Raw genomic sequence first — 15,982 nt, 5'->3', positions numbered from 1 at the left:
CGGTTCATGTTCACGATGAATCATCCTTATGTACAAAAGTTTGATTTGGAGTTCCACAAGGTTCTGTGCTCGGACCAATCCTATTCACTCTATATATGCTTCCTTTAGGTAACATCATTAGAAATCACTCTGTAAATTTCCATTGTTATGTGGATGATACACAATTGTATTTATCGTGAAGCCAGAAGAAACTGATTAATTAACTAAACTTCATAACTGCTTAAAGACATAAAAACCTGGATGAGCACCAATTTCCTTACGTTAAATTCAGACAAAACTATAGTTATTGTTCTTGGCCCCAAATAACTCAGAGACTCTTTATCTGATGATATAATTTCTCTAGATGGCATTGCACTGGCCTCTAGCACTACCGTGAGAAACCTCGGAGTAATATTTGATCAAGATTTGTCTTTTAATTCTCATTTAAAACAAACCTTACAGACTGCATTTTTCATCTGCGTAATACTGTGAAAATTAGGCCTACCCTGACCCGAAAAGATGCAAAAAAATTGGTCCACACTTTTGTTACCTCTAGGCTGGATTACTGTAACTCCCTATTATCAGGTAGCTCTAATAAGATCTTAGTGTGGTGTGCTGGAGAGTCTTTAAAAACTCTCCAGCTAATTCAGAATGCAGCGGCACGTGTACTAACAGGAACAAAATCATATTTCTCCTGTTTTAGCTTCTCTGCACTGGCTCCCGGTAAAATCCAGAATTGAATTTAAAATCTTACTGTTAACTTATAAAGCTTTAAATGTTCAGGCTCCGTCATATCTTAGAGAGCTCATAGTGCCATATTATCCCACCAGAACACTGCACTCTGAGAATGCAGGGTTACTCATGGTCCCCAAAGTCTCCAAAAGTAGATCAGGAGCCAGAGCCTTCAGCTATCAGGCTCCTCTCCTGTGGAATCATCTTCCTGTTGCGGTCCGGGAGGCAGACACCGTCTCCACATTTAAGACTAGACTTAAGATTTTCCTCTTTGATGAAGCTTATAGTTAGGGCCGGCTCAGGCTTGCCTTGTACCAGCCCCTAGTTAGGCTGACTTAGGCCTAGTCTGCCGGGGGACCTCCTATAATACACAGGGCACCTTCTCTCCTTCTCTCTCTCTCATGTCCTGTTACTGCATCTTGCTAACTCGGCCGTACTGCATGTCACTAACTCGTCTTCTTCTCCGGAGCCTTTGTGCTCCACTGTCTCTCAGGTTAACTCGTATTGCAGCGGTGTCTGGATAGTGTGACATGTGTGGTTGTGCTGCTGCCGTGGTCCTGCCAGATGCCTCCTGCTGCTGCTATCATCATTAGTCATTAGTCATACTTCTACTGTTATAATACATATATGATTATTGTCACATATGCATACTATCAGATATTAATATATACTTTCAACATATTGTACCACAATAGCTGGAATTATAATTATAATATTATTACTTGCATTAATGTTGCTGTAAGCTATTATCGTTACTGTCTGTCCTGCATCTCTCTCTGTCTCTGTCTCTCTCTCTGTCTCTCTCACTGTCTCATTGTGTCATACGGATTACTGATAATTTATTATGTTGATCTGTTCTGTACGACATCTATTGCACGTCTGTCCGTCCTGGAAGAGGGATCCCTCCTCAGTTGCTCTTCCTGAGGTTTCTACCATTTTTTCCCCCGTTAAAGGGTTTTTTTGGGGGTAGTTTTTCCTTATCCGTTGCGGGGGTCCTAAGGACAGAGGGATGTCGTATGCTGTAAAGCCCTGTGAGGCAAATTGTGATTTATGATATTGGGCTTTATAAATAAAATTGATTGACTGATTGACTGATTGATTGATTGATTGATTGATTAGTTCACCTGTGGCTATGTGTGTGCATGTGAAGAGGGCCTGGCAGAGGAACAGCCCCTGGGCCCTACGTTGGTCAGGGCCCATTAGCAGAGTACTCCCTTAAAACACATTAGTCATTATTTTGTGCACAGGAGGCTCAAGATTCATGTCAGTAGAGTTCAGCAACACAAGGCTCTACAACTGACTTTAAAGAAGCACCATCATATCATACCCCTCCATGTTTAGACATGGAGGAGGGAACAAAAACAAAATGACACAGACTCCCACCATAGAGGTCTATGGTCATCAGCTCAACACTTTCCAGGAGGGAACACAACTGGATCCACTGTCCGACAACCCTGTCACCCCATGGATTGAATACAGACTATGACTACAACTGCTGTCTTAACTTTTGCTTTGTATCTATTAAAGAGATGCATGTAGAAGGCCTCAAAATTGTTTATCTCTTCACCATCAGCTGTGTGACTCGGGTATGGCCTTCTCAAAGGCGTCATCTATCTGAATAAAAGAGAAATGAATATGGAGCCAGAGTGCACAACACTTGTTTCCTACTATCAGCTCAACACGGTTATATACAGTGTTTGTGCAGGTCACTGTTGCTATGTACTTACTTTCTGTAGGCAGCACTGGAAAATGTGATGAGTCATATTTCCTCTTACCTGTGTTTACTCTTCAAATCTTAACCCTCAAGCCCTTCTATTCTTGAATGATTTCAAGAACAAAGATATGGGAAAAAAAATAACCATGATAATGAAAAACTGTTGCCTTCATACTTCAGATTGGTTTATTAAAAGGATTTCTTCAACTTAAGGCACCCTCTGTAGAGCAGGAAGAGGAATGTGGAGAGAGTTGTGCCAGTGTGTGCCAGTTCCTGCTGAAGCCTCCCCACTCCTCTCTTCCTTATTTGTTCTTCTCCTCTGTTGCTCTTCCTTTTACAACTGTACAGCATCCAACTCTCCTCTTCCTTTAAAGATGAACAAGGTTGGCAGGGAAGCAAAAAAGAAATACTTGGACAGCTAAAGGGATAACTACGATGTATTTTCTTAGATTTTACCATTATAATGACTGACTGAAGTCTCTCCTCACTTACTTAACCAGTGCATGGGACTAATGTCAAACAATACAGTGAGACAGAATAATGATAGCAAAACAGAGAATTGAAATATTGTGAACTTTTTTCTTTCCCGTGTCCTCAGTTCCACGTTCCCTGAGCGCAGCAGGTGGAGGCCCAGTGAACCCAGAAATGAAAAAATAAACCTTTTCAGATCTAACCCAGTCTTAATCAGCTATGGCTGGGCTCTGCCAAGGGGGGCCAGACAGGCTGCAGTGTAAGGCAGCAGAGCTTGATAGGTCAATTACCCTCTTCTCGGCTCAAACCATGACTCAGATAGTCATTATGATGATGAGCACTGATTTTTCTTGGTTGCACTATTTAAGTAGCTAGCTCTAAAAAATAATCCAGAGTTGTGCACAGGTCACAGCATGAGAAAGATGGCCTTAAGCAGAGTTTGTTCTTTACCTGAAGTGAGCCTTGATGTTGCTGGGGCTGGAGGAGCGAGTCTGGACCTCTTTTTCCTGCTTCTCCCTTAGGATCCTCTCCGCTAGTAGGTAGTATGTGGCTGTGATGTGGTTGTATTTGTTAGTCTCCAGGGCTCTGAAACAACACAGTCACATTAGGAACAATTACAGATGGGAAGCATAGTGTAAAGACAACAAGACATAGAGAAAAGGACTAACAGAGTCAAGGAAAGAATAGATACTATAAAAATGAATACACTTCTGAGACACCTTTATATATTTCAGTCACCACTAATAGATATCTGTGAGAAACAATTTCAGTCTCAGGAAAAAGTTATTTCATGGCTTGTCTGGAATGGACAAAGACCAAGGGTCAAATTTGAAATATTACAGTTTTGGGAGATGTAGAGAGGGGTATGGCATTGCCAAACCTTACTACTTTCATGCAGCAAAAGTAAGACCAGTATTTTTTATTTATTGATGTGCTAGGGACTATGAAGCAAAATGGTGAAATTTAGAACAATATGTAGAGAGAAGGGAAATTCAAAGCTTTACAGGAGACAGAGATATAGTAAAGGATGTACTTCAGCAGGTAGATGCTGTCACTTGATTTATGTTGGAATTGTGGTTCAACCTAGTATACAAAATATGGATTCAAGAAGGAACTTAAACTACAATGGATAACCTATGGCAGGCATTTTATCCCAGGTACTCTCGACCAAAGGTTCAAACAAAGGATTCGATGTGGCATAACAGTGCCATGTACAATAATAAAAGATGGACTGAAACAAAATTATGCATTATGTAGGACCACTTCAGATATTTGCAACTATGAGACTTCTGTGACAGAGAGATAAAGTATACTGTAAATTTGGATGAAAATGGAATAATTAGAACCATACAAATCAAAGAAACAGAAAAATAATATCTACACTATATCAATGATGCGCCAGTTAGAGTGGCAGCAAGTCTAAGTCGCTCCTGTTTTTTAAGTCATTCTGAGTGTGATTTTCTGGCTCTGAGAGGAATGACTTACGGAGTTAGACACCCGATACCGGCCAAGCTGAGGAAGCCGTTTCCAGGCTGCAGAGCAGGAGCGAAGCCAAAGGCTAGGAGGTGGAGATACAAGCACTGTTGCCTCACAGCAAGAGGGCTCCCGGTTCGATCTCGGGTGTAGGAGCCCCTCTGTGCGGAGTTTGCATGTTCTCTCCGTGTCAGCATGGGTTCTCTCCGGGCACTCTGGCTTCCTCCCACAGTCCAAAGACATGCAGTTTGGGGATTAGGTTAATTGGTGACTCTAAACTGTCTGTAGGTGTGAATGTGAGCATGAATGGTTGTCTTTCTCCTTGTGTCAGCCCTGCGATAGTCTGGCGACCTGTCCAGGGTGTACCCTGCCTTTCGCCCAATGTCAGCTGGGATAGGCTCCAGCCTCCCCGCAACCCTCAAGAGGATGAAGCGGTTAGAAGATGGATGGATCCAACAAGTGTGATGAACTGCTGGCAATGGTGTGGAGCCGACGATACTACAGGGAGTGTACTCTGATGTGCTTCACGGAGACGTGGCTGAATGACAACGTACAGCTGTGTGAACCTAATGGGCTTCTCTACTGAGTGAGCGGACAGGGACGCGAAGGCGAGCCGCAAAAACAGAGGTGGGGGACTGATCCTGCTTGTGACCAATAAATGGTGTCATCCTGGACATATCATGGTGAAGGATAAGATCTGCTGTCAGGATACTGAACTGTTGGCAGTCGGTCATAGACGATATTATGTGCCTCGGAGTATTCGCACATTGTCACCATTATTGTTTACATTCCACTGCGAGCAGCAACGGCAGCGGCGTGTGACGTCATCCATGAAACTGTTGCTAGGATTCAGACCCAGCATCCGAGTGCATTCATTGCAATAACAGGGGATTTTAATAACACTGCTCTCTCCTCCCATCTCTCTGGGTTTGTTTAGTATATGGACTGTCCCACCAGGGAGAATAAGACACTGTTTTCATGGAAATGCCAAGGACCCTTACCGTGTCTCTGCCCTACCACCTCTTGGCAGACTAGACCATAATCTGGTCTCTCTCCAGCCCACATACAAACCCTGTGTATTAAAGTTGTCTGTTACCACCCACTCAGTCAGAAAGTGGCCCCCGCAGACCAGTGAGTCTCTCAGGGACTGTTTTGAATGAACAGACTAGACTGTACTACTGGAGCCACAGGACAACAAAATGGACATGGGCAGTAGGGTGGATATTCTAACAGAATATCTAAACTTCGGAGGAGACATGAACTGCGTTATTGACCCTCTGCTTGATAGGTCTAGTTCTAAGGCTACAACACCCTCTAAAATGTCTCAGACTCTCTCTGCCTTCATGGAGCAATATGGGTATATAGATCCTTGGAGATTTCTATACCCCTCTATAAAACAATATTCCTTTTTCTCGCATGTACATCGGACTTACCCACGTATAGATTATTTTTTTATTGATAAAGCTCTTACCTCTTCAGTAGTCTCCACGCAATATTTGCCAATAGCTGTGTCAGACCATTCAACAGTTATTCTCAATCTTCACTTTGATCTCAAACCCAAAGATTTCAGACACTGGCATTTGGACCCCTTATTATTAGCGGATGCTAAGTTTTGCACATATATTTCTGAAGCCATTGACTTCTTTTTGGAGACAAATAGAACAGAAGACACTTCTCCTTCCTTGCTGTGGGAAACTCTGAAGGGATTTATCAGAGGCAAAAGTATTTCATACATGTCTCACGCAAACAAATGTCGTAAGGCACGACAAAAAGAATTGGAAGACTCTATCGCCAAATTAGACAGTCAGTACTCTGCCAATCAGTCACCTGGTCTTTATAAGGACAGGCTGAAACTTAAAACAGAGCTTGATCTTTTGACAACTAGAGAGGCCGAACAAGTTCTGTTTTGTTCCAGAGACACCTCAGACTCACATATGAGTCTGGGGATAAAGCTGGCCGTCTCCTGGCATATCAATTGAAGGCTAGGACTGCTTCAAATCACATCAGTCAGATCCATAATAACACAGACACTCTCAGCACAATCAGACAGGATTCATTAGACAGCGGCACTCATTCACCAATATTCAAAGGCTTCTCGGCATCATCCACACTCCACCTTCTCCCTCTGCACTGGAGGTAGTTATATCTCTTGATGCCGAGAAGGCCTTTGATAGAGTGGAGTGGGCCTATCTACTCTCTTCATTACATAAGTTTGGAGACGACTTTATTCTCATGGTTTCGATTGCTCAATACATCCCCTCAAGCATCAGTGTGCACGAACATCCTCCGTCCAAACCTTTTCCCCTTTCTTGTGGAACACGTCAAGGGTGTCCACTTTCCCTGCTCCTATTTGCTATCGCCATCGAGCCGCTTTCAATAGCGCTGAAGACAGACACACAATTTCTAGGTATCCAACGGTGGGGAACAGAACATAAAACCTTGTTGTACACTGACAACCTCTTCTTATATGTGCATAATCCACTGTCTAGCATCCCTCACATCCTGTCAATCTTAAACTCGTTTGGTACATTCTTGGTACAGATTAAATATTCAAAAAAGCAAATGCTTTCCAGTTAACCAATTAGCACTGTAAATAGCACCATCGTCAATCCCATTTCGGCTCTCCAAATCAGGGTTTAAATACTTAGGTATCTCTATTACACGTTCCATTCATTCACTACGTGAGCAAAATTTTACATCTCTAACAAACAAAATTAAATCTGACCTACAGAAGTGGAGTCACTTGCCTCTCTCTCTCCAGCAGGGAGGGTACAAATGTATGTGGTCCCCAGGCACTGACCCCATATCCTTAGTCCGAACATACTACCCAGGTATTCATACCTTTTTCAATGCATTCCCTTTTTCTTACCCAGATCCTTTTTCAAATCCATAGATTCAATCATCTCCACATTCATATGGGCAGGTAAGAACCCGAGAATTGGCAAAGCTTATCTGCAACGGAGTAGATCATCAGGCGGACTTGGCTTGCCAAACCTACTGGGTTACTATTGGGCTGCAAACATGCATAAGCTTCTGTTCTGGTTTACTTCTCCGCAGACTGGCTGGTGTGAACTTGAGATAAACTTGTGTGTCTCCTCTTCACCCCAGGCTCTGGCATGTGGCACTCTGCCCTTCTCCTCGTCACAATTCACAACCAATCCCATTGTTACTGCCACCTTGAAGATATGGGCACAAATAAGGAAGCATTTCAATTGGTTCACTATTCCACGAGCAAACTCCCATTTGTAATAATCATCTTTTCTTGCCAGCTAGAACTGATCCCAGGTTTATGATCCTTGCTAGAAAAGGCCTTCGGTGCTTGAAGGATTTGTATGTGAATGGATGGTTTGCTAGCTTTCACCAATTGCGCACCACTTTTCAGCTAAATACTGCAGACTTTTTCCGATACTTTCAATTACGGGACTTTGCAAGGACTCACTCCTCTACACTTCCTCAGATTCCATCAACCATCGGCACAGATTACATAGTCATGGCTGACACGTTGGTCAGGGGCCATATCTCTTACCTTTACGACCTTTCACAGCCAACCAATGAATCACTCATAGAAAAAATTAGAACAGATTGGGAGAACGAACTGCAGACTACCTTCTCTGATCAATTCTGGAAACAAGCTTTAGAGGCTGTTAACTCATCCTCCTCCTGTGCGCGACTCAGCCTCATCCAATTCAAGGTGCTCCAAAGAGTCCACTACAGCAAAGCCAAGCTATCCAGAATCTACCCAGATGCGATAGAAGATAAATGTGGTAGATGTTCACTTTCCCCATGTGATCTAACACACATGTTCTGGATATGTCCCAAATTATTCAGGTTTTGAGAGTCATTTTTTGAGGTAGTTTCTGAAATAACGCAAACTCAAATTTCGCCATCTCCTCATATAGCCATCTTTGGAAGGTCAGCAGGAGATAACATAACAAATACTCAAATTAATGTCATTGCCTTTGTCTCTTTAATTGCACGCAGAAGGATTCTCTTGTCATGGAAATCCTCTCTACCCCCATCATGTAAATCCTGGATACGCAATATCATGTATTTCTTGAAAATGGAAAAAATAGGTATGGGAGTACTGTACTGTACATGTACAGGCACTGACCCCATATCCTTAGTCTGAGATTCTGAACAGCGCTGCAACAGCCTTGCTGCTCTTAATGACTGACTGATGCCTTTTTCATCTTGTAATTTATTTTCATACACCCACATATTCCTTATGATTTTCATTTTTTTATTTTATTTAAATTTTTTTTTTTGTATTTATTTAATTAATTAATTTATTTTTTATTTATTTTTTGACCCGGGGGTTAACAATAACATCAAACAGCTCCTCAACCAGAAAAAGCTGGCTTTCAAGCAAGGGGACAAGGAGGTTCAACATGAGCTGAAGGGGAGACTGAGACAGGCAAAGGTGGACAAAAGAAAGGTGGAGAGTAAGCTGCAGCAGAACAACATCAGAGAGGTGTGGAAGGGAATGAAGAACATCACAGGCTATTCAAAGAAGAATAGCCAGGTTATGGATGGTGATGTGGACAAAGCCAACAACTTTAACCTGTTCTTTAACAGGTTTGATGGAGGGGGCAGTGTTAACCCTACCCCTGTATCCATCCCCCCTTCAACAGTGTCACCTGCTCCTGCTGCTGCTCCACTGTCACCTGGAAGTAGCCCCTCCCCTACTTGTCTAGCTACAGCTACAGCTACAACATCTACCACCCACGGCCAATTACCACTGTCCTTTACAGCAGACAAGGTGAGGGCGGAGCTTGTGGATCTTCAACAGGAATCTTTAAACAGGCAAAGTACCGGTGCAGTGGAAACACTGGCGCCCAAAGTGGGGCACCCTGCCGAGTTATATGACTACCGACCAGTGGCCTTAATATCACACATTATGAAGACCCTGGAGTGCCTGGTCCTCTGTTTCCTGAAGTAAGAGGTCATTGATGCTGTGAACTCCCTTCAGTTTGCCTATCAGGAGCACATGAGAGTGGAAGATGCGGTTCTTTACGTGCTGCACTGGGCCTACACCTACTTGGAGGAGCCAAGGTGTTGTGTGAGGATCTTTTCCTTGACTTTTCAAGCGCATTTAATACTATCCAGCACCCCCATACTGAGAGACTGGTTGGAGGGGATGGGAGCAGATCGCTTCCTGACCTCCTGGATAACAGACTACCTGACAGAGTGGCCTCAGTATGTCAGGCTTGGAAGCTGTGTCTCTGGGATGGTCAGGAGCAGCACTGGTGCTCCACAGGGAACTGTTTTAGCACCATTCCTCTTCACACTCTACACAGCAGACTTTAAATACAACTCAGAGTCCTGCCACATATAAAAATACTCTGATGATACAGCTATTGTGGCTTGTATCATGAGCAGTCAGGAGTGGGAGTACAGGGACCTCGTGGATGCCTTCAGGGACTGGTGCAGTAAGTGCTGTCTCCACCTGAACATAGCCAAAATCAAGGAGATGGTGGTGGATTTCAGAAGAAAGATCACCCCATCAATCAGTTTCCATACAGGGGGAGGACACTGAGATGGTGCACACCTACAAATATCTGGGGGTCCTCCTGGATGATAAATTGGACTGGTCTCCTAACACTGATGTCCTCTACAGGAAGGGGCAGAGCCGCCTGTTCTTCCTGCGGACACTGAGGTCCTTTGATGTGTATGTGGAGATGTTCTATTACACAGTGGTGGCCAGTGCACTTTTCTACGCTGCAGTGGGTTGGGGAAGTAGCTTGACAGACAAAAACACCAAGCGTTTGGACAGGCTGGTTAAAAAAGCTGGCTCAGTGCTCAGCAGGAGACTGGACCCACTACGAACTGTGGTGGAGAGGGGCACATTGAACAAACTGAAAGCTATAATGGCAAATAGCAGACACCCTCTCCACAGCCTCCTGGAGCGACAGAGGAGCAGCAGCAGCAGTCAGCTCATCTCACTGTATTGCAGAACAGGGCGTTTCAGAAGATCCTTTGTCCCCAAGACAATAAGACTGTTTAATCAATCATCATCAATCAATTTTATTTATAAAGCCCAATATCACAAAACACAATTTGCCTCACGGGGCTCTACAGCATACGACATCCCTCTGTCCTTTGGACCCTCACAGCGGATATGGAAAAACTCCCCAAAAAAACCCCTTTAACGGGGAAAAAAAACGGTAAAAACCTCAGGAAGAGCAACTGAGGAGGGATCCCTCTTCCAGGACGGACAGACGTGCAATAGATGTCGTACAGAACAGATCAACATAATAAATTAACAGTAATCCGTATGACACGATGAGACAGAAAGAGAGAGAGACAGAGACAGAGAGAGATGCAGGACAGACGGTAATGACAGTAGCTTACAACAACATTAATGAAAGTAATAATATAATAATTAATAATAATATATTAATATCTGATAGTATGTGTGACAATAAGCATATGTGTATAATAACAGTAAAAGTATGACTAATGATAACAGCAGCAGCAGGAGGCATCTGGCAGGACCAAGGCAGCAGCACAACCACACGTCACACTATCCAGGCACCGCTGCAATACGAGTTAACCTGAGAGACAGTGGAGCACAAAGGCTCCGGAGAAGAAGACGAGTTAGTGACATGCAGTACGGCCGAGTTAGCAAGATGCAGTAACAGGACATGAGAGAGAGAGAAGGAGAGAAGGTGCCCTGTGTATTATAGGAGGTCCCCCGGCAGACTAGGCCTAAGTCAGCCTAACTAGGGGCTGGTACAAGGCAAGCCTGAGCCAGCCCTAACTATAAGCTTTATCAAAGAGAAAAGTCTTAAGTCTAGTCTTAAATGTGGAGACGGTGTCTGCCTCCCGGACCGCAACAGGAAGATGATTTCACAGGAGAGGAGCCTGATAGCTGAAGGCTCTGGCTCCTGATCTACTTTTGGAGACTTTAGGGACCACAAGTAACCCTGCATTCTCTGAGCGCAGAGTTCTGGTGGGATAATATGGCACTATGAGCTCTCTAAGACAGAGCCTGAACATTTAAAGCTTTATAAGTTAACAGTAGGATTTTAAATTCAATTCTGGATTTTACAGGGAGCCAGTACAGAGAAGCTAAAACAGGAGAAATATGATCTTGTTTCTTAGTTCCTGTTAGTACACGTGCTGCTGCATTCTGAATTAGTTGGAGAGTTTTTAAGGACTTACTAGAGCTACCTGATAATAGAGAGTTACAGTAATCCAGCCTTGAGGTAACAAAAGCGTGGACCAATTTTTCTGCATCTTTTCGGGTCAGGATAGGTCTAATTTTCGCAATATTACACAGATGAAAAAAACGCAGTCCGTGAGGTTTGTTTTAAATGAGAATTAAGAGACAAATCTTGATCAAATGTTACTCCGAGGTTTCTTACGGTAGTGCTAGAGGCCAGAGCAATGCCATCTAGAGAAACTATGTCATCAGATAAAGAGGCTCTGAGTTGTTTGGGGCCAAGAACAATAACTTTTGTCTGAATTTAACACCAGGAAACTGGTGCTCATCCAGGTTTTTATGTCTTTAAGGCAATTATGAAGTTTAGTTAATTGATTACTTTCTTCTGGCTTCATAGATAAATACAATTGTGTATCATCCGCATAACAATGGAAATTTAGAGAGTGATTTCTTATGATTACCTAAAGGAAGCATATATAGAGTGAATAGGATTGGTCCGAGCACAGAACCTTGCGGAACTCCAAAACAAACTTTAGTATGTAAAGATGATTCATTATGAATGTGAACAAACTGAAAATGATCAGATAAATAAGATTTAAAGCAGCTTAGTGCAGAACCTTTTAGGCCAATTAAATGTTCCAGTCTCTGTAGCAGAATTTGATGGTCAATAGTGTCAAATGCCGCACTAAGATCTAATAAAACCAGTGCAGAGACGAGTCCTTTGTCTGAAGCAATCAGAAGGTCATTTGTAATTTTAACTAGTACTGTCTCAGTGCTATGATGCACTCTAAATCCTGACTGAAATTCCTCAAATAAATTATTATCATGGAGAAAATCACACAGCTGGTCTGCGACTACTTTCTCAAGGATCTCTGAAAGAAAGGGAAGATTAGATATTGGTCTATAGTTGGCTAGCATCCCTGGATCCAGGGTGGGTTTTTTTTAGGAGAGGTTTAATTACATCTACCTTAAAAGACTGTGGTACATAGCCTGTTAATAAGGATATATTGATCATATCTAATATATGAGTGTTAACTAAAGGTAAGACCTCCTTAAGTAGCCTAGTTGGAATGGGGTCTAAGAGACACGTTGATGATTTAGATGAAGAAATCACTGCGGTCAATTCTTGAAGAGAAATTGGGGTGAAGCAATCTAAATATATATTAGGTCTTACAGCTGTGTTTGAGGTTAGATAGGTACTGAGGACAGGAGGTCATGAATTTTGCCTCTAATAGTTAGAATTTTGTCATTAAAAAGCTCATAAAATTATTACTGCTAAGGGCTAAAGGAATACAAGGTTAAATAGAGCTTTGACTCTCAGTCAGCCTGGCTACAGTGCTGAAAAGAAACCTGGGGTTATTCTTGTTTTCTTCTATTAATGCTGAGTAATAGTTTGCTCTGGGATTGCGAAGGCCCCTCTTATACGTTTTGAGACTGTCTGCCCAGATTAAACGAGATTTTTCCAGTTTGGTTAATCGCCAATTCCTTTCAAATTTTTGCGATATTTGTTTTAACTTACGGGTTTGAGAGCATTTAATACGTCCTGAATCCAGTTACACACAGTAACAAATTTTCACTACTGGACCGGACTGTGTAATGGATTTTATTTCAATTCAATCTCTATTTAATGTTTTTTAATGTATTTTATTTATTTTTTTGCCTTTTATGAGCTGCTGGACAACTGAATTTCCCTTTGGGATAATATAGGTCTTTCTGTTCTATTCTATTAGATTCTATCTATTGGAGAGAAAAGGAAATACGACACTAAATGTAAAGCTAAAACGAAAATAGTTCAACATGAAACTATATGCAAAAACAACAACAATAAAATGCACAAGTACACACAAAACAACACAACAGCTACAGGAGGTGCTTCCCAGTCACAGCTCTCTGCTGCAGACGAGCGCATTGCCTTCATCATCAGAGAGACCTCTTTGTCTGTTTGCTCTAAGCCTCAGCAGTGTTTATTACTGTTGTAAAATCAAACCACCCTTAAAACATCTTAATTCAGGCAGTCTAATGTAGGCAACAACTCAACATTAAGTTTAAAAACAAGCAAGATAGTCTGGAGTAAAACCATATGCTTTACCTCCAACTCTCCGCCAGGTTCGGATGCACCAACTGCCCAGTGCGAACGGAGACAAATGCTTAATTGCTTTCTTACATCTTATTAAACCAACACTCAATTTGAAATAATGTTTACATCTCCCATGTCGCATCTGTGATAATTAAATTAAACAAAAATGACAAGCAGTTTGGGGCTGCAGTACAGAGGGCAGACGGGGTACGCGTTGGTTTGTTATTTTATTCATTCAGAGAACAGCGTTTTCCAGTTTTGTATTAAGTCGATTTAAATAACTCATTCACATTTTTAAGAACCCTAATCTGAAGCTAAACTAATTCAACTAAATGTGTTACATTTCTAATAATTTGTCATGTTAGATGTTTCAAAGGCATCTGTGAATTGTCAACATAGCAGAGCACAATATGAAAGAAAACTAAATTCTAATGACAAGCAAGATTTATGTGCAATATCTTATTTACACAAGCAGTCAGAGGCAGGTGTAGATTTTGTTAGTACCTACGAAAAGATCAGAGCTAACTACTATTGATGAATGCCTAAATACACATAAATTCCTTCTGCCAACAGTTTACACACAAATTCTTTCTGCTCATGTTTCATAAATGAGACCCATTTTGTTTTCCAGGACATCATTTAGCATCAACTGTCAAATATCACAATGATTCGTATCTTCAATACCACAGCACAAAATAATTGTGGCTGATTGGTTGACTTTGCAGATTTGTCTAGCTCTGTACTAGGGCTGGGCGGTATGACCTAAAATTTATATCATGGTATAAATCGAATCCCTTCACGGTAACGGTATATATCGCGGTATAAATGTAAGTGTAAAAGTTATAATAGAAGTGTTTCTGAATGGGTTTTGTAGTCCCTTAGCAAAGCAAAACTGATAAAAAAACAACAACAACAAAAGCAAAGATATAATGTATTTTTTAGAGCATTTATTGTGCAGAATGCAGATCTCAAAACTCAAAATTAAAACCCAGTACTCTATGGTGCAAAATGTCCCCTGGGATCTATATCAAAAGGTAATTTCCTTCTTTTAGCAAAATCCTAAATGACTGAGTTGTGTTTTTTCCACCTGGACCTTTATGCTCTGCCATTTCTCCTCTAATCATCACGCTGTAACCTGTGGCAGGCTGCTATGATACCACAACTATCACACATTCACATATGGAGTTTTTTGTGGAGCCCCTAGCGTCACATAGGTTTACATTACCAAAGGTTTATGACAAGCTCTCTTGCCGAAAACCAACTCCCGTGTGCGCACGGCGAGACAGGAGAGGGAGAGACGCTGTGCTGCTGCCAGAGGAGACGCTGAATGAGTTCCCTCTGAGCGGTAAGTCACTAAAAGAGTCTGAGAAGTCCGGGGCTGTTCATAAGACATTAACTCACTCACTCACAAGTTCTCCAGCAACACATGTTGCACGTGCTACACTAAATTACGGACGTGAACCAGCTCCTCTTGCTCCGCTGTCTCTGTGCTCGCAGCCATTTTCACACTGAGGCAGGTGCGATGACGTCATCGATGATAGGACGGTAGAGCGCAAATCTCTACCGTGGGCCAAATTTATATCATTTCTACCGTCTACCGCATATACCGTGCAGCCCTACTCTGTACCAATGCAACTAACAACACCCCTGTTTAGCAGGTTGTGATGCCGGATGAATCATGTCAGGTTTTACAAATCAGACTCCATCACACTACTGCACACAATGCGGTCACTTTTTATCAAAAAATTATGACTTTTGTTCAAACCAGAGAAAAATATAAATATTTCAACAAAACTGACTTGTTCAAATTCAAATTGTGTGGTCTATCAGCCCAACAGACCTATTAGTTTACTTTGTGGTCAGCAGAGGGTACTGTTGAAATTTACCACTAACTTCACATATAGTATGCCCTAAAAAACAATAATCGGGACATTGAGGTATCAAGCATTTCTGAGTTCTCTGACTGGCAGAATAATGAACAAAGATAAGGCTGTTTGCTGTCTTTGTAAAACACAGCTACCTTCCTCTAAAACACCAACACGTGAGGACTGAGTCGCAGCTAGCTGCCATCGAAGTCAGGCAAAGTCAACTGTACAACCTGGTCTGACTGCATACTTTTCACACACTCATCATCAGGAGCCAGAAGCTCATAAAAAGGCAATCAACAATAACATTTATATGCATGGAAATGCATGACAACTCGCCTGAAACTACCACCCGACACCGTCCAAAACATCACATTCCACAGAGTTCACTGCCTCGGAAAACGATCGGACAACAGACCCAGACCCATCATTGCCAAATTCGAACACTTCCGGGAAAAAGAACTGGTCAAAAGCAAAGGAAAGGAACTCAAAGGAACCACATTCAG

The 15,982-nt window shown here is 42.2% G+C and overlaps 1 protein-coding gene across 1 annotated transcript in view; it reads right to left on the bottom strand.

Moving 5' to 3' along the window:
- The window catches only part of snrka (SNF related kinase a), a 97,968-nt gene that overhangs the window by 16,483 nt on the left and 65,503 nt on the right, over positions 1-15,982 (bottom strand). The window contains exon 5 of the mRNA XM_033638261.2: positions 3,347-3,481. Coding sequence (XP_033494152.1) covers positions 3,347-3,481 — 135 coding nt within the window. The remainder of the gene's footprint in view (positions 1-3,346; positions 3,482-15,982) is intronic.

The sequence above is a fragment of the Epinephelus lanceolatus genome, chromosome 10 (genome assembly GCF_041903045.1).
Source record: "Epinephelus lanceolatus isolate andai-2023 chromosome 10, ASM4190304v1, whole genome shotgun sequence".
Lineage (NCBI taxonomy): Eukaryota > Metazoa > Chordata > Actinopteri > Perciformes > Serranidae > Epinephelus > Epinephelus lanceolatus.
Note: the sequence above shows the minus strand (reverse complement) of the source record. Positions and strands in the feature narration are given on the sequence as shown.